Source organism: Carassius carassius, chromosome 22 (assembly GCF_963082965.1).
Source record: "Carassius carassius chromosome 22, fCarCar2.1, whole genome shotgun sequence".
Lineage (NCBI taxonomy): Eukaryota > Metazoa > Chordata > Actinopteri > Cypriniformes > Cyprinidae > Carassius > Carassius carassius.
In genome coordinates, this window is record NC_081776.1 from 17,259,344 (window position 1) to 17,279,665 (window position 20,322).

At 36.2% G+C, this 20,322-nt stretch overlaps 1 protein-coding gene across 1 annotated transcript; it reads right to left on the minus strand.

Moving 5' to 3' along the window:
- Positions 1–5,364: 5,364 nt before the first annotated feature.
- On the minus strand, positions 5,365–20,138 carry st8sia1 (ST8 alpha-N-acetyl-neuraminide alpha-2,8-sialyltransferase 1). The gene is made up of 5 exons (XM_059505507.1): positions 19,415–20,138; positions 18,033–18,177; positions 12,773–12,882; positions 9,285–9,377; positions 5,365–6,862 (listed from the first exon to the last, which is right to left on the minus strand). The coding sequence occupies exons 1-5, from the start codon at positions 19,591–19,593 to the stop codon at positions 6,370–6,372; spliced, it is 1,020 nt and encodes a 339-aa protein (XP_059361490.1). The 5' UTR covers positions 19,594–20,138; the 3' UTR covers positions 5,365–6,369.
- Between the last annotated feature and the right edge of the window lie 184 nt (positions 20,139–20,322).

The following is a 20,322-nucleotide window of genomic DNA, read 5'->3' on the forward strand; positions in this document are numbered from 1 at the left end:
ACCATAAACAGGAGAAAAGGAAGAATACAAACAAAAATGGCACCCTCCATTTTTCAGTCACATGACAGAATTAATCAGGAAGTCACTAACTAGGCCATAAATGAAAAGCTTAATTACAGTGTATTTGGCATAGTATCATTCAAATGCCAATTAATTACCCCCCAGCTCCCCCATTTATCCTGGATTGTGGAATAGAAAAAGAGTAAACACTGAAATAGGTCAGGACATCTTCCCAGCTACTGAGAAGAGGGTAAGTGGTGCACGAAGTCTGCCACCGCCTCTAGGGCAAGTGCTGAGTATGTTGAACTGACCTGGGCAAGCAAGAGGATGTGTCTCTTCCGCTCACATATCCTGTCTAAAATGACAGATTACGGTCTGGTGAGGCCCTCGGAGCACCAGCCTCTTGTCACAAAAAAAATAAAAAAAATAAAGCTGTTTCCGAAAGTTGAAAAGACAACAATATTATTACTGGTATCTAACATCAAAGCTTCATTAAATGTGTGGTCACGTTTACATTTGTTCAGAAACTTTTTACAGGAAAAATCTAGCCATCACAATAGGAATCCATGTGATCAGGAGTTCAGCATGATGTTGCTTGGTTTGAAAGTACCTTCTGTGTTGAACTCTGCTTCATTCATCACAACACTGTTGATGATAGACAATGGACTTTTTTTGTCCAGCACTGTAAGGTTCATAATCTCAAACAAGCAAGCGCTGTTCAATATATGTTTTCATCTTGAGGCTCCAGGGTGTCCCCAGGCCCTGGCCCCAGTATGGTCTATAAATAATTCAAAATGATTCTGTGTAATGAACGTCATCCACTACAGAATGTTTTAGTGGACTAAAAAGTTAATTTAGGCCTTGTTTACACACAGTATTAAGATGTGTGTTGAGTTTATCCACTTTTGAATACTTCCAGAGGTAGTCGAAAACGTAGTGTAGACACTCATATCATTCAACAGCCAATAAAGATCGCCTAAACATTACCAGACATGTTGTTAAAGAGGTCTAGCCAGATGGGATTTAAACTGTGAAATCGTAAGTTTGGTTTAAAAGCGAATGTTCTCTTATCAGTCCTGATTCTAACACAAACCCACAGCATTAGCCATAGTTTCGCAGCTATCAGAGCTGAAACATAGGCTGCTGCTCTCTGTAATATCATTTTCCGTTGTCTGGTTTTGCGTTCAGATGTAATTTGTGAGCTTATTTTTGCTAAATTAGATCAAAAGATCAGAAAAAGACCATACATATACACACTCGCATACCATCCCATCAAAGAAAACCAGAAAGTAGTCAAAAGTGGATAAAAATGATGAAGAACAGCAGGAGTAAATGGGAATGCCTTTTCCCTCATCTAATTGTGAACCGTCTGATCAAAACACATGTTAATACCAGGTGTAAATGGCATTTGTGAGAGATCAGTGTCTTACTGAGGGATACAGAAAAGGACTTTTATCCCAGCTGCAGCTAGTTTTTTTATTTTATTTTTTATTAAGTCTTATAATTATTGTATTGTTTGTGTGTGTGTGGTGGGTTTTTATTGTTGGCAAGTATATGTTTCCCCTTCATTTCTAACCTAACCTCAGTTTTCTCCTTAAAATAATTTATTTTGGAAAATTGTAGACATTTGGGGAAAATTAACAAATTTTTCAGGTAATGAAAGTAACTTACAATGCAGTGCTTTATTGATACATCAAACAATGGAGATTATGATGGTGCTTTGTTGAGAGGAGTGGATATTAGGATCAAGATTTCAATAATTGGAATTAAGAAGGCATACTTGCCTCTCGTGCTTGTCATTTTAAATTTGCCCAATGCCGTTGTTTGTGAAGTACAGGATAAGTAAAAAGGCATGTGAATACTGTTGCATGCACTCCACAAGATTTGCTCAACAGGATGTTCTTTGTCCGACATTGCTTTTGTCATGCTCATAGTCAGATTCAAATCCTCTGAGTCACAAAATAAAACATACATCTGGCCTGAAGCATAAACATTAGAAATGGAGTTGAAAGTGGTAGCTTCATTGCAAGTAAAAGTAACCAACCACAAGCATATATAAATGCATATAACATGATGTTGTATGCAAAGTGTGCAGAAATGCAAATGGAAAGGCACTTTAGAACAGTTAAGGGGGTGTTTAAAATTGCTTCTATTAATTTGCATTGCTATCTTTTCACAACCCTCATTTGACTTATTTAAAAGAAAGATAAATGTTCACCACATTGTAGCTGCGGAACCTCCAGCCTGAACACCAACGTCTGTACGAAGCACATTATTATTCCACACGACTAAACATCTTTCATCCAGTTTGGAGCAACATCCTGATCCAGGAAGGCTCTGTGTTTGTACCAAATACCTTCCACTTCTTTATAATAGACTTTACTGTGCTTCTAGGCACTGAGAAAGCCTTTAAAAAATGATCCATCTCCTCTGACTTTGTGCCTGTCCACAACTTTATCCCAGAGATCTTTTGACAGTACCCTGTCACCCAAAGTTCATTGTTTGCTTCATCTGCAATGCTCTAGAAAATCTTGTTTCATGCTGAGCTAATCAGAAAGACCACAGAAGATCACAGTTGAAAGTCAAATGGCTTTGTGTATTATTGAGAAGATGATAACTTACTGAGTTTACAAGTCATTTTTAGGAGGGGGTGACCCTTTTCCAACTCAAGTGATTTTGTTTTTTATTTATTTATTCCTGACATGTTGGTGTTATATCTTTCATTTGGATTTTATAAGTTGTACTGAGTAAATACAGCTGGATAAAACAGAACCTGTGTCCGTCTTTATTTCAGGCTGCAAAGCAACAAAATGATAATGATTACTTTTATGTTAATGATTACAGCTGTTAATAATAACAGCTGACATTGAAAATGTATCGGACAGGAAATAGCATAATATAATTTTTTATGTCCGATTTAAAATGAAGTGCTTCCTCTGAGGTCATTTAGACAGACTGCTATTCATCAGCTTCACATACTGCAGCGAATGAGGATGTCAGCGAATTTACAGGATGTCTTTATTGTTTGAAATCATTTTTTTTCTCATCATATTTTCAATACCGGCATAACACAGGTGGCACGTAAACACTTCCAGCCCTGTTCCTGTTTACTGTTAGTAGATGACATGCTCAAGTACACACACCAACTGCTTGAGCCAAGAAGATTGAGATGATTGACACATTTACAGCTTAGTTGTAAAAGGAGTAAAACATACTTAAATACCTAAGATCCATGTTCCCGTGAGCTTCAACGAATTTAACAGTGAATAGTACAGTTGAGGTAAGCTCAGTTTCAACAGGGCACACACCCTCATATGGCTCAAAGGGCAGAACGTAAAATACATAAATGTTTGTGACTTTCTCACTTAAAATAGGTTTCAAATACCAATTTCATATCATTGTGCATGACTACTTACAAACTACAACCTCACTTATTCACAATACTAAACAACACAAAAATGTGCAAAAAACAAACAAACAAACAAAAAAAAAAAAATCAGCTTCAGCTATTAACACTTTCCCCAGCTTCCTAAAGTTGTGGTCTCCTGGCAATTTGTTGAAGATGTTTAAAATATTAAAGTAATGTACATTGGTCCTTCAACAAACGGTAACATATTTTGAAATTCAAATCCATTCACTTATCACAAATCATAATAAATGATTAAATTAGTAGGTCTTTCCACATTTCTTCACATCAGCCTTGAAAATGCTTAAAAACAATTCTGTGAGGTTATTTAAGTCGGAGTTTGAGGGAAAAATAAATAATTCTTAGATTTGGCTAAAAACTTGTCCTTGATAAAATGATGCCCATAGCCTTTTTAATATCGATAAAGGCACTCATTGGCTTAAAGTGTGAAAATATGGTAATGGGAATTTCTGCAGATACTCAGATGAGCGCACACATTTTCTTTGCTATCAAAGCAAGTCTCAAAAAACCTGCTAGGAACAAGCCTGGGTCACAGTTCATCCCAAAAATGAAAACTTTTTTTCCATGACCATGCATAAACACCATTAAGCATAAGTATTTATGAACCATTATCTGTTGTGCTGTCTAATGAGAAATGTCAATTATATGAGCTTATTTGCCATTTTTCTTTTGATTGGAGTGAAAAATGACATGGTTATGCTCATTGTAGTTTATCAATATTAATGCACAAACAGTATGCATGTACAATATACACAATAACTTCTAGCTAAAATCTGTCAGAACTCATTTCAATCAATTTCAAGTACATATTCTCAGTGTTGCCACGGGTAATATTATGCTCCATTCAGTTTTTTCTTTCATTTAGTGGAAATGAAAGTGTAAACTGAATGTAGAATTAGATAGTGGAACAACAGTTTTAAGAGAATCTCACAAAGCTAGTTAGTCAAGCTGTCTTGTCCCGAGCTGTCAATACCGAGCTACCTGAATGGTAACACACCTGCTTTAAATGGCAGACACATTTAAAGGCAACATTGTTCTCCCATTAAAGAGATAGTTAATCTAAAAATGAAAATTCTGCCATCATTTATTCACCCTCATGTCATTCAAAACCCAAAATACTAATCTGAGAGATTTCTGTCCCTCCATTGTAAATCAATTAAATAAAAACTTTGACGTTTCAGAAAGTTCAAATGAAAACCAACAAAGTTTGTTCTTGCGCATCAAGGAAAGAACAGTTGGGCTTCCATTTACCATATTCAAGATGCTCACATGCACGTTGTGTGCGTTGATCAATCTTTATGTATAACTTTAATCTTCATGCCTCTTCATGAGGCTTGGATTAAACCGCTTGATTGCTTTTACAATGGTTTTTTTTTTTTTTTTGAAAGAAAACGTGAAAATGTAGGCTTTCAATGGAGCTTAAAATTATCTGGTTACATTAAAAATATCTCCAATTGTGCTTAGAAGATTAAATAAATTCTTATTTGGGATGACATGGGGTAAGTAGTTGATGACAAGTGCCATTTTTGGGTGAGCTAACCCTATAAATACTGAGGTTTCTGGCTTCATATCAAAATAATAGTGCATTCCTCTACCAGTCATAACTATTACATTTGATGATATATCAAGACTAAGCTGGATTGCATTTGTAACAGCTAACTCATACAATTTTAAACCTAATTCCTTGTCTAGCAAAGTAAAAAAAAAAAAAAAATCAAGGAAACAAGTTACTGGGCAGACTACCAAAATGGCTGCCTTTACATTCAGAGAACCCATGATTCTGGTGGAAACAGTAAAGAAATTGGTGATTGAGTATTTACACATTCCGGAATAGGTGTCCAGCACCTTAGCAGGCAAAAAAACAACAACAAAACATTTATCTTATGATTGGTGCCCCTTCAACCATGTGACGAGAGCTTATTACACAACTGCATAGATCTACTAATGACTAAATTCAAACACAAACAAATAACACAAATAATACTTAAAGATGCCATCACAGGTGTCACCATGAACTCAATCATACTTTTTCATTGGTACACATACAATTCACTCACACTTCTACAGAATTTGGGCCTTCATCCGTTTTGTGGAAGACTTCCAACTAGATGTGGTCTCTCGACCCATGAATTCCCACTCCTAACTTGACAAAGCACTGTGGTCATGAAAGAAATGAGTTTCATGACTGATCTAGACTGACAAGTTGGTTCTCAGTAAATGTCCTACTTCATTGAATGTTAAAAATAAATACAACTAGAAATATATTCACAATAGTACATAATCTGCAGCCGTCACTTTAAACCAGTGTCAAATTTTTTAAACGTGTTTATAAAACTGTGGCTGTACATTCAATGCCTTCCCTATTCCAGGCTAAACCTGTATTTTTACACTGATTTGTATACATGTGAACACTGCAAGAAGGATTTCCATATTATTCCTTATTCCATTTCCTCAAAACCCTAAAAGAATCAGTGTTCAAGACAGAACAGAACAAAAATTGTCAGAGCATTGCTTCCAATTTCTGTGATCCCATTTAAAGTTCTTAAGACATTGTTTGAAGCAACCCTTCCCCCAGTCTGTCTTTATTTTAAGTGAACAAATGGTCCTTAGATTCAAGGGTCTGCTGGTGGATGAGGTTTAAATAGGTCACATGACACCTGAGCCCCTCATCACCCCAGCACTTCTATGGACGGACACAACAAGCTTCCAGTGAGTGCATACATGAGGACGGGTACACATGCAAGTCTTTACAACAGTCCCTTGGCAACAAGAGGGTGGGGTGAGTTGGTAGCAATTGAGGTTCAAGCATATAAACACCAAAGAGAGGCCCAGCTTTGGGGGAGGGGCACCACCTTATAACCCACAGTATTCACATGCTAATCGCTGTCCTGGCCATCCTGTTCCAGTGGGGATATACGGAGTTGCCCTGGCAACACTTCCACTTATTTTTCCATTTTAGGCTCCTGTCTTTCTTTTGCACAATCACCAACCCGCATACGCAGTGTGCCACTCTTGTGCAAGTGCCAGAGTTGCAGGAACTCCTCAGGCATGGCGTGAAATCTTGAGGATGGGAGAATGTTGTCATAATAGTGGTGGCTAACCGGTTGCTCATCCAGCCCCACCGAAAAAGGCCAAAAACCGTAAGTGGTCACCTCTTCACACAAACCAAGCGCAAGACTAACCAGGAACAACCCTGTGGACAGCCGTTTGCCATGGACGCCGTGGTTCTTCCAGAATCGACCAACGTTTTTAAGGAAGTCCGGGTTGGCAAAGAGGACCGTCTGGTTGGAGGTGGAGTCTGCAAGGGAGTGGTATACCCGCAGGGAGGGGTCAGTCCCAGGCTTCATGGAGAACGCTGGTATGTAGATGTAGCTGGAACCATATGCCTTCATACTTTCCACAAAGGATTTGCGGGACCATAGTAGATTCTGAAAGCTGATGGGAAAAAAAAAGGAATGATCAACAATTTTTCATTTACTGTCAATTTGGAGTGATGTGTTTAAGTAAAACATGTTTTCAAAATACACATAAAATTCTCTAACCAAATTGTTTTATTTAAGGATAATGTGGCAACAGCGGATGAATAAATTATTACCCTGATCCTCTAACTGTCAGTCTATTACTGGTTAACTGTAGCTCTTTATTTATACTGTGTCCTGTTTATCATCTCGTTATTTCCTTGGCACTGTGTGAATAATAAAGTTATAATAAATAAAGTTTCTGAGCTTAAGCTTGTTTTTGAATGCATACACCTTTAGGAATACAAATTTTGCAACATGAAAATATCGATATGCTGTTTTAATAATATCAATAATATAACTAATATAACTAATATAACTAATATAACTGTATATATATATATATATATATATATATATATATATATATATATATATATATATATATATACAGTACAGACCAAAAGTTTGGAAACATTACTATTTTTAATGTTTTTGAAAGAAGTTTCTTCTGCTCATCAAGCCTGCATTTATTTGATCAAAAATACAGAAAATGTAATATTGTGATATATTATTACAATTTAAAATTATTGTTTTTAAATTTATTATACTTTAAATTATCATTTATTTCTGTGATGCAAAGCTGAATTTTTAGGATCATTATCACATGATCCTTTAGAAATTATTCTAATATGATGATTCATTATCAAAGTTGGAAACAGTTCTGCTGCTTAATATTTTTTCAGAACATGTGATACTTTTTTAGGATACTTTGATGAATAAAAAGTAAAAAAAATAAAATAAAAAAAAAGAAGCTATGTTTTTAAAATATAAATATTTTGTAATAACAATATACACTACTGGTCAGTAATTTGGGGTTAGTAATTTTTCTTTTTCTTTCTTTTTTTAAAAATAAAATCAATACTTTTATTCAGCAAGGATGTGTTAAATTGATAAAAAGTGATAGTAAAGAAAATATATTATTAGAATATATATTATTAGATTTTTTATTTTTATTTTGAGTAAATGCAGTTCTTTTTAACCTTTTATTCATCAAATATATTAGACAGCAGAACTGTTTCCAACACTCATAATAAATCATCATATTAGAATGATTTCTAAATGATCATGTGATAGACTGGATGTTACATGTGACACTGAAGGCTGGAGTAATTATGCTGAAAATTCAGCTTTGCATCACAGGAATAAATTATTTTTTAAAGTATATTCAAATAGAAAACTATTATTTTAAGTTGTAATAATATTTCACAATATTACTGTTTTTTCTGTATTTCTGATCAAATAAATGCAAGCTTGATGAGCAGAAGAAACTTCTTTCAAAAACATTAAAAATAGTAATATTTCCAAACTTTTGGTCTGTACTGTATATTTATATATATATATATATATATATATATATATATATATATATATATATATATAATGTATAAAGAGACCTGGTACTGGCCCTGGTACTAACAAAGCACTTTGGAGATCTCTTGCCTGCTAGTGCAAGGAGTGAATATGCTAATCCACTAAGAAAGGTCAATATTCATCCCTCAAGACATGTAGTCAGCTGTTTGCAGAACTGCGTGTCCTTTTCTGACCAATCTGTCTCGGTTTTCCTACCATTGCTGCATGCAACTAACTACCCCAGAAACCACAAATAGCTGAGGCTGTTTCACATATAGAAGAGCTAATCGAACACTATCAGACAACAGTGCATTGTAATTGTAAGCTAAGATGAACAAGACATAGAAAAGTTGTAACAGAAAAACATGGTACAGTAGAATGAGATAAAGTGTTACTTTATTGAATTACCACAGTATTGCAGGAGAACAAATATATCAATAAAAAATACAGAGTCAAAACAACAATGTAACTTCTCAGATGTTTGTCTCTTGACTAAAACACAGACCGGTTTCACACTGCAAGCATGAGCGGTGCATATATTTTTTGGCCTGCATAATAATACATGAGTGCATTCACCCCGGAAGCAGGAGCTATGGTTTCGGCACGAGTCTATTTTTGCTACGCTGCTCACACATTAAAGTAACAGCGCACTTGTGTCTGTCAAAAAAAACGTGATGTGTTAAAAATGCAAAATAATTGTGATAAAAAAGCTAACAATTCCAACTGAACAATTTAGTAGTGGTGTCACCAAAGCAAAGCCTGCTGTGACAAAAATAATGGTATGCATCTTATGAAACCTACGGTAATCTCCAGGTTGAGCAGAAAGGTGCCACTTTGGAATCTAAATCATTGTTTCCATTGTTAACAGTATCCACTACTGAAATGTTAATATTGTTATGAAATAAATTATGATCGGTGAATCCATAACCCTCCAAATTAAAAAAGACAATAAATAAATAAATAAATAAGAAGGAGAAGACACGTACTTCTTTTCAATAATGCTAGGATTCGCGCTCACCAGGTGTGTTCTTGTACCAACATCAGCAGTGTACTCTTTGGACAGAGGAGGAAGATTACATCTAGAGGTAGAGGAGAGGGAAAGAGATTGTAGAATAAGTTTTGTTGGAAGTGATGTTTCTCGGTCTGTGTCACAAGAAAGCACTGTTGTTAATGTTGTTGTTTTTTAATAAAGTGAAAACTTTGATAAAAGTCCCATGTCTTATGGTGATTCTATTGATACTCTCAGCTCCACATTAACATCTTGCCTTGAGAATGTCGGCTCTATCACAGGTTAGCACAGGCCAGCAAGCAGATAATCAAGGTTTTCAGGATCATTAGAAACTTCTAAGCAGGTTGGAGAACTCTGAAAGAGACGTGGCCCTCCAGGAGAAGGAATGAACACCCCTGTGTAAGCACTTACGCCTTTTCCTCTAGTCTCTGGTTTACTGATCTCTCCGTGACCATTGGATCAAGCTACTCGATTTACTGAGAAAAATATGGCTGAGACAAAAGACTCTGCTATCCTGAGCAAGTATGTATCCTCTTCCTCCTCAGTGTTTCTGCTGCCACGGTCACTTAATACCAATACATCTTTCAACAACATTCAGTGACCACTTTTCTACACCACACACCCACAACCAACCACCACCTGTATGCAGTCCTCTACTCTATTCTTTCCCTCTTCTTCCATCCCTTAGACCAGATTGTCTCCCGTCTTCTCCAGGATATGACCCCAACACTGTTACTGGCTCTCACTCATGTCATTACATCTCTCATGACTTGCAACTTTCACTCCATATTTAAGTAGCCTTAGCTAACCCCACCACTAAAGAAATGTTGACAATTAACCCTAGTTGTCTCTAAGTAGCCTCTAGACCAGTGGTTCCCAACTTTTTCAACTCGTGGCCCACACAACCAAACACATATGTTTGTGCGGCCCACTGCAAAAAAATGTACTGACCCCACTATTCTTAAGTTAATAATTTAGTACTCAGAAGCTAGATTGTTAACTGTTTTGGCACACATATAAATGCTAAATGCATTCAGGATGAATTTGAAACATATTTCCAAAAGAAAACCAATTGGAGCTTTATCAAAAAGTTGTAACGTCTCTAGAACAGACATAAGTCAAAATAATCACTATAGTAAAGGTGTAACAAAATTTATAGACTTATGGCAAAAAAATATAAATAAATAAATCCTGTGTCCAGGGAATTTTTTTTGCCATGCATTGTTCATAGAGCTCATTAATTGTAGCGGTGCCTCAGGTGTTGAAATAGGTGCTATAAAGCGATTCAGAAATCATGCACGCTCAAATCGTTATTTTAAGGCGATTTCGATTAATCACACAGCCATAGAATGGACTGGAAATTAACAGAAAATAACTCGGGCTGGCACTGCTCAGCAAAACTTGAAAAGATGCAGGCAGAGCTCAGCAGCAGGTAGACAGTCAGCAGAGCAAGCAGTCAGGAGGGAACATGCTGAAAGCCATTTATGCATGTTTGAATTTGTTGTACTGTAGCATATGCAGCAAAAATATCTAAGATAAATTGGTGGTTTATTCTTAAACCAATCAGCGAGCTCAAATAGTGGAAGCATAGTAACAGTTTAGTATTTATTTTTTGTTATTTAATTATATATATGAAATTATGTTATTTTATGACTTAGACATTTTTACATATACTAACAATATTATTATTTATTCTAAAAGTAATTGGCGGCCCACCTGCAATACCACTGCGCCCCACAGGTTGAAAACCACTGCTCTAGACAGTCTCTTCCATTTTCTCTCAAAATTCCTAGGTACTCAGTCAGTTCTGTGGGTTTTTTTTACAGGACAAGCTACTCTAACAAACACTCTGACTTCAATAATGACATTCCATTGAGACCAGTCTGGTTTTCAATAAAGCTCTATGGCTCAATAGAGATCCAGATAATCGTTTCTCGTTGTTTTGTTGCTTTGAATACAGTAAATAACCAGATACTTTTGTCCACCTATTCTGACCCGGGCATTCACTGTTTTCAGCCTTATCTCACAGGCAGATCCTTCATGGTTTTCTGGAGAGGAGGGGTGTCTGAGCTAATTACTGGGGTGCCTCAAGGTTCAGTGCTTGGTCGTCTTCTTTTATTGATATAAACAACCTCACTACGCTTGATCAAAAAGGCACATGTCTTTTCCTATAACTGTGAAGCTACCTGTTGTTCGAATATGACCCCACTGTCGCAGCTTGTATCTATGCTTACCCTTCAGTCATTTCAACTTGGATAGAGGAAAGTCACCTCCAGTTCAACCTTGTGATCCCGGAGCACAGAAAATCACAGCAAACAAGTTAGTCGAACACCATATCACAGTTTAACTGGATTCATCAACACTAACACCATCAGGACAAAGAACCTGCTGGTAGTGTTTGATGATTAGTATACTACCAACATCTCAACAAAAGCCTGATCATGCAGATTAATGCTTTATAATAGGGCTGCAAGATTAATAAAATGTGATTGTATTTTGTGTGATGTGCATCTTTTCAGTAAAGCCGGTTCTGTGACTAGTAGTAAATCTCCAGCACATGCTTTCAGACAGAGCAGCATTTATTACACAGAGTCGATTTCACTGATATGATTCGCAAAAAGTGCGTTCATAATCGTATGATTAAATTATAATAAGACGAACTCAGACCATAAATTGTTGTAGTCGTGTGTTTATTAGTCACAATGAATTAATGAAAGCAGTTAAATCTTCAGTTTATTCGGAAACCGCTATAGGCATTTCGTGGGTTTCTTGCGAGGTGTATTTAAAATTTCAGCGCGGTTTACAGTTTTACTGCTGATCACAGAACCATGCATTACTGAAAAAACGCTGCTTCTGCCTAAACATGATTTATTACCTTTGTGATTTAATTTTGTTTAATCGTGCAGCCCTACTTTATAATATCAGGAAAACCAAGACAGCTCCTAGTCTAAACACTAGCTCTCCTGGCCAGCCTTCTAGTCAGCACATATAGGTCTCTGCAGATGATGCAGAGCTTGGCAGGACATCTTCTTTTCAAACAATCCATTTTTCACTGACTTCCTGTAGCTGCCTACTTAAAATTCAAGGATTTGATGCTAGCTTTGAGGACTACAACTGGAGCCTCCTACCTCAATCTTCCCTTCTGCAATTTACAGTCAGTGAATGAGGGGCACAAAACATTCCTTCACAATGAGGCACCTTCACTTAACTGTGGTGGAACGTCCTGCCTGCCTTCATGCAATTAACTGAGACCGTTACTAATTTCAAGAAAGTTGAAGACATACCATAGCATGTTTCTAAACCACATCCATAAACAAACTCTTTCTGCATTTAAACTCTGTTTTAACTTGCGTACTCATGTTTCTATTCAAACACGACATTATGTGCTCCAAATATTGTTGGATAGAAGCATTTTCTTAATTCTGTATGATTTTTGATATGATATGACACTTAAACAAATCTCACCTCATGATAAAGTCAGCTTGGTCAATTTCTTTTCCACAGCAACTGTGTTTCAGGACCCCTCCATTGCCCACAACTGAACACTTCTTCAGAGGAAGGTGCAATGGTGTATCCTAGCAACACAAAAACAGTGGGAGTTATACAAATGGGTCGAAACAATAAAGAGTCTAACACACACAAACACTCCATTTCCATTTGTTTCTGAAATTCATTTCTAATCATTTGTTTCCACATGAATACATATTTAAATAAAGGTTACTTCAATATTCATTCACTTCAAAGAGTGGTAAACAGAGTCGATGAAAAGACCCTTTGTAAGACCCCCTGGCAATTAATTTGCATTACAGGCCACCAATTTCATCTCACCTCACACATGCATAACTAAACACTCATCAGATATTTTCCTTCTACAGGATTTAGAGATTCAAATAAAGTAAACCCTAGAAATCAAAATCAGATTACTAGGTTGTTGTTTTTTAAATATGTTGTGCTTCTTTTGGGTGGTGAGCACAGAGTTGATACACCGTTGCTAAGCTGCAGTGAGTGGTTATTAGTGTATTGCTAAGTGGTTGCAAAGGTTTTCTGGGAGGTTTCTGTTGTATGACAAGGATGATTTTTTTTTTACTGGTCCAGGACAGAAGGGGTTACGCTATAGTCTGTATCACATTCTGATCCCTACATATATGGTTTGGGTCTAATGATTATATCAGTAAATCAACTGACTTGGTGCGTTAATACAGAATAATGTAGTTAAAGATGTGCAGCTATACTATGGATTCTACTTCAGAGTGTAGGTAACATTTACTGAATATGTCATAGTAGTTACTAAAACAAACATTTTAAACATTTTGATCAGACAAACACATCATACATGACACACACCATGTATGACACATTATCTCCCAGATAATCTCAAATTGGTATCTATGTCACGCATCTATATTCAGTTACAGTTACTTTCTCTATTAGAAAATTAGTTTTCTAAGACTTTGAGGTCCAATGTCTAAAGTGCCTTTGCGGTCCGGTCCATGATCTGCTTTTGAAGAAATATCATTCTATTGTGCTGCAGCGCACATTCTATCAGCTGCAGTACTGGCGCAGCGGAATTAATATACATTAACATCAGTTTTAACTCATCAATAGAGTTACTCTAACGGGACACTTATTCACAAAAGTATTTTTCTTTTTTTTTGCATCTGCTTTAAAGCCTCACTGGTTATTTAAATGTTTCATTCATGTGCTGTTCTGACGTGCTGTTTTTCTAAACACACTCAAAGTGCACACATGAAAACGAAAAAGCCCTTCAAACTGTGCCTGATTACTGAACTAAGTTATGTTTTAAGTGTTAAGTGTTAATACTGTCAAAACACATAAGGTTTATGTATTGCCTCAATTGATTATGTCTAAAATCAAAAAAGAAGAAAAAAAAGAAGAAAAAAAAAAAGTGATGCATGCATGTATCTGAGATGCATGCAGGTCTTAAAGGGACAGTAGGCTACATGCTGCTGACTGTAATTAGAGGGATAGTTTACCCTAAAATTTATTTTTTGTCATTGTTTATTCACTCACATGTTGTCCCAAACCTATATTAATTTATTTCTTGTGCTGCACACAAAATAAGATATTTGGAAGAATCTGGATAACCAAACACTTCCATTCTGGCCCACAATGACTTTGTTAGTAGGGGAAAAAATACTATGGAAGACACTGTGAACCAGCAACTCTTTGGTTCTTTCAAAATAGAGTTTTTGTTTAGCAGAAGAAGGAAACTCATTTAGGTTTAAAACAATTTTGTGTGGTTACATGAAGGTATAAAAACAAAACACAATGTATTTAAATTTTTGGTTGAATTATTCCTTTAAAATTTAAAAATGTTAAATTAAAATTAAATTTATGCATTTAGCAGACGCTTTTATCCAAAGCGACTTACAGTGCATTCAGGCTATCAATTTTTACCTATCATGTGTTCCCAGGGAATTGAACCCCCAACCTTCCGCTTGATAGCGCAATGCTCTACCAATTGAGCTACAGGAACACTAAATTAATACACCAAAACACCAAACACAAAGAGAGAAAGGGGGAGTTGTGGCCTAGTGGTTAAAGAGTCTGACTCCTAACACTAGGATTGTGGGTTCGAGTCTCAATACCATGGCAATACCACGACTTAGGTGTCCTTGAGCAAGGCACTGAACCCCCAACTGCTCCCCAGGCGCCGCAGCACAAATGGCTGCCCACTGCTCCGGGTGTGTTCACAGTGTGTGTGTGTGTGTGTTCACCGGTGTGTGTGAGCACTTTAAATGGGTTAAATGCAGAGCACGAATTCTGAGTATGGTCACAATACTTGGCTGAATGTCACGTCACTTTTAAAAATCACTCAGTACTCTTGACTGAAAAACCTTAATACAGATTCTTTAATAGGAATCAGTTTATATACTGTTTATTTATATTTGTTAATTACATTTTTTGAATACTTCTGCTAAATACTTGCAAATACCACTATGCAAATATTATGTGCATTTATAATGTGTATCTTTGTTCTTTTAAATTTTTTTAATAACAAAGATAAAATAATGGCAAAGATTATTTATCTTCTCCAACTTTGGCCTAAATATCCACCATACTTTGCAGCCCGAAACTGAATGTTGTTCTACTATCACTTAAACTTTAACTTTAAAAAAAAAAAGTTTTTTTCCCCAAGTATTTTTTTTTTAAGTTTGCTGCATGATATTGCTACACATATTCAACATCTACTGTATTAATGTCTATATCCACAAAAGATCCATTCATGTCTAAATCTCCTATAAAATTATTAATTGATCCCTTTTATTGAAAAAAACATGGCCTGCATAACCCATAGATCTCATTGAATAAATGTTCTAAATCACAGTGTAACTACATTAGAGTGAGGCTAGTGTGTTTGTGACTGTGTGTGGGATTATGTTTGTGTGTGTGGGATTCGTTGTGCATCAATAATGAGCGTGGGCTCTGAGGCTATGTAGGAGGAACATTGTGACTGAAAGGCAGAATGGTGCCCAGTACAGGACAATCAGAGCCCATGCGGGTGTCTCTCCCATGCTTGTTTATTTTTAGAAGGCAGAGTGCTGAGCTGAGCTTCGAGAAGTGTGGGGGTGAAAAAAAGGACCAACTGCTTTGCTTTCAAACAAATACACATTCATAATTATGTTTTATAGCAAAACCATTCCAGACAGTTATCTGTAATTTAATGTAACTGCTGAAGATATGAAGGTCATCACATAAGACAAATATGGAATTAGATTTAAAACACCATAAGTGTGCTATTACTTTACTAATCGATTGAACTTTCATTTTTTTATAATTAAATGGACAACAAAATACATAATTATTTAATACTGTAATACTGAAAGAAACCAACAATATTTGCTCTCTCGTGATTCTGTGTAAAAATCACGGTTTGGTTATGCTGAATTTATGGTTAACCACACTTGTGTTTACATGTTGAGCGTATAATCTTGATTTAATGGGAATTTTGAACAGTTTACACCATTCTGTCATGCATTACAAATTTTATCAGAAAGTACATAGAGGTGATGATGGAAACTAAGTGTGTGTAGAATGTTAGTATATAATGTATGACATAAGAAATGCGTGACAGCAAACATGAATTAATGATAAAATACAGTGATACTGAGAAAGTCAACACAAGGAAGTATTACCTGTTTAACATTAGTTTTACTATTTTGAGTCTTATGCTGTTTCACAAGAATCTCCAGTCACCCCTACAAGATCTATATCCCCTTCTATTTTCAATATACATGTTACCCCTTGGTAATATTATTAGAAAATACAGGATTAGTTTCCACTGTTACGCTGATGATACTCAGCTATATATCTCAACAAGACCAGATGAAACCTCTAAATTATCTAAGCTAACATAGTGTGTTAAAAATGTAAAATGATGTATTGGATGACCAATAATTTTCTCCAATTAAATTCAGATAAGACAGAGATATTAATTATTGGACCAAAAAACATTACACAGAATCTTGTAGATTACAATCTGCAACTAGACGGATGTACTGTTACTTCTTCTACAGTCAAAAATCTGGGTGTTATATTAGACAGCAACTTGTCTTTTGAAAATCATATTTCCCAAGTTACAAAAACTGCATTCTTCCATCTTAGAAACATTGCCAAGCTACGAAACATGTTATCTGTTTCTGATGCAGAAAAGCTAGTTCATGCATTCATGACCTCTAGACTGGACTATTGTAATGCACTTCTAGGTGGTTGTCCTGCATCTTCAATAAACAAGCTACAGGTAGTCCAAAATGCAATAGCTAGAGTCCTTACCAGGTCAAGAAAATATGATCATATTACCCCAATTTTACAGTCTTTTACAATCTCTGTAACTGATAAGTTCCGTATCAGTTACAAGTTATCATTACTTACCTATAAGGCCCTAAATGGTCTAGCTCCTGCGTACCTAACTAGCCTTCTACCACGTTACAACCCATCACGCACCCTAAGGTCACAAAACACTGGACTTTTGGTAGTTCCTAGGATAGCAAAGTCCACTAAAGGAGGTAGAGCTTTTTCACATTTGGCTCCCAAACTCTGGAATAGCCTTCCTGATAATGTTCGGGGTTCAGACACACTCTCTCTGTTTAAATTTAGATTAAAGACATCTCTTTAGCCAAGCATTCGAATAATGTATCTTAAATTGTGAGTGTAGTTGCATCTGATCAAATGCACATTCTTATTCTTTAGCTCGGGTTAAACTAATTAATTTTACTTTGTTGAATCAGCAGCTATGCTAATGATGTCTCTATTTGTTTCTATGTTTTGCCACGGGATGTAACTAGGATTTACACAAGCTCCAGTCTGGATCCAGAACACCTGAGAAGAGATGATGCTGACCCTCAGAGGAACTCAGAAGATGCTAACCCTGAATCAACAAACAGAACAAATATTGCTACAAGTGTGACTGCATCATATAATAATTATTAATTATTAATAATATTAATATTGTTCATAGTCTGGCTGACTACGTCTTGTATTCATTTTTCTAAAAATCCTGTCATACGTGCACAAACTGACAGTCTCCACTTATAAGCTATTACTAAACATAATTTTCTGCAAAGTTGCTCTGTAACGATTTGTATTGTAAAAAGCGCTATACAAATAAACTTGAATTGAATTGAATTGAAATATATCGTATAAAGCTGTAGCAGCCAAATCTAATCATATTTTTTGGCTCATCGACTATTATGAAAGACAGTACCTGAACAAAGAATCGGTAGGTTTCATTGTTGACTTTGTGATAATGGTAGATCTCCCCATCGTACCACAACACTTTGCCTATTGGCGAGTTCTCCTTAGTAACTGCAAACATCCTCTTTGGGTCACAGCATTCTGTCAGCAGCTTCCTTCAAAAAAAGCAGAAGCAAATGCTTTTGAAAATGCCTTTTTTTAATTGGCTGGGAACAAACAAACATTTTTAAAAGCTTAAAAACATATATATAAAAAAATAAAAAAATAAAAAAATAAAGTATTTTATTCAGCAGAGAGATTTCTGCACAATTACACAAAAATAATTTGATTACAAAAATGCAAGCAAGCATAATTGCAAAGGACCAGTCAAAATGAATATATAAATAAATAAATAAATACTGTAGGTTTTGTTAAGTTAATTTTAAGACTTTTTAAGACCAATTAAATAAAACGAAAGGAATTAATGGAAGGGGCCACAATGAAACTGATCAAGTACATATATGCTTAAAAGAAGAACAAATATCTGCCAATGATTTCAGAAAAAAATCTTTTTCAAAGGTAAAATACATTTATTTTTTTGTGATTCCACTGATTTTTGTTCTTGTTTTAAGCATAAACTCACTTCATTTTGAAACATTTCCAAGGAAACAATATGTAATACCTTTATCTTTTGATCTTTTGTAGGACTATGTATCTTGACTAAATACATTTATAACTGGAAAACAATACAAAAACACTGAGTAAGAGAATATTACTATTACTTTTTATTTATTTTATTTCGTCATGCATGGCATTTAATGCCATGACTATGAATTTAAGACTTTCTGCTCCGACCGAATACCTTTTTGAAGGTCTTAATTTATGGAAAGGTGAACTTTTTAAAGACCTTTAGGCCTATACATTTTTAGGATTTTGATTTCTAAATTAATTAAGTATATGCTGATTATAGAACGTTAATAATTTTTGCAACAGTTGCCGCAGCATATTTCGAACCGAGATCATCACCATACTAACAGTCATCAAATCTATTAACAGAATCAGCCTCTTTGTGACATTGCAAATGCCAGCCTTTCCGGGAGTTCCGAGCGGGGACAGATTCAAAGACGACTACCTCTCTGCGCATGTACGTTCTCTTAATCGGTTTTTCTGGGGAGATGTCTGCACTCTGCAATACTCGTATGTCAGCATGAGAGACAGGTAACATGGACGAGACACTAATTGCAGCCGCTCCATTTACTTAATTACAGTTTGAGAAAGAGACTTCAGAGACTAAAATGGCATTCAAAATCGCATCACAGTACCAATTCATATGGGATATGTGGCATTGCACATCACAGATACGCTCACAATTAATTAATATTTGAATGCTCGAATCTAAAAGCACTGAAATACCTGTACAGATCTACCCCGGTTTGGTTTCTGGTCCAGGTTTGTCCCTGCCGAAGAACCTCATCCACCATTTCTTTATCGCTGGGGATCCTGTAAACTGGGAAGATGTAGAGCCACAACAACGCCAACACACCCAGAGTGGCCCATATATAGTTGCTCCGTCGACATCTCAAAAACACCATTCCGCCGATCTGATCAGACAAATGCCTAACTTAGTTCAAAAACACGTGCTCAATGTTGACCTGGTTATTTTGGTGCCGCTTGCCACTAGGAGCAAAAAGCCTCTGGAAAACCGTTATCCTGCTATTCCCATTATGCGGCGTGAAAGAGGCCAGCAGTGGTGCACCGGTGTCAGATTTTCATGCATGCATCAAATTCCTCCTCATTCCCCTCACTGCTGCTTTGCTGTTGGATGCGATCACAATCACGGTCGAGTTATTTTTGGGTTGTGGCGGATGCGATCAACTTCATCTGTTCCGTCTGGACCAGCAGGATCGCAATCTAACGGGTTTTTATATGGGATCCAGATATCTCCTACCCCCATCACCCCTATTGCAAACCGTCTTTAACTCTCCAACAAATCTGATCTCTGGACTATCCGGCTTCATATCGCCTTTAAGACTACATCACGACCCATTTCTGTGTCCTGCTCTGCAAATTAATTTGTAAGGGCTTCCCTCCCAATCTTGCCGTCTCGGATGTAATCCTCCGAATAAATGAGAGACAAAGCTCAGTTTGCAAGTGCTTTAGCACGCATCATTGCCCTTATTATTTGCTACGGTGCTGCCCCCTATTGCTGTGTGGACAGTGTGTTGCCTCCTAATGGTTTGTGAAAAAGAAGGGTAGACTGAGTACAGTAGAGACACTTTCTGCTTTTTTCATCGCTACACAAAAACGAGATGCTGAAAGGT

What these genes read in the sequence shown, in the direction of transcription:
- st8sia1 (XM_059505507.1), bottom strand. Translation starts at nt 19,593, where the DNA reads ATGGTGTTTTTGAGATGTCGACGGAGCAACTATATATGGGCCACTCTG. An exon ending in ACCGGGGTAGATCTGTACAG is followed by an intron (nt 18,178 to 19,414) that starts GTATTTCAGTGC and finishes CTTTTTTTGAAG; the next exon opens with GAAGCTGCTGACAGAATGCT. An exon ending in CCTACCGATTCTTTGTTCAG is followed by an intron (nt 12,883 to 18,032) that starts GTACTGTCTTTC and finishes TTGTGTTGCTAG; the next exon opens with GATACACCATTGCACCTTCC.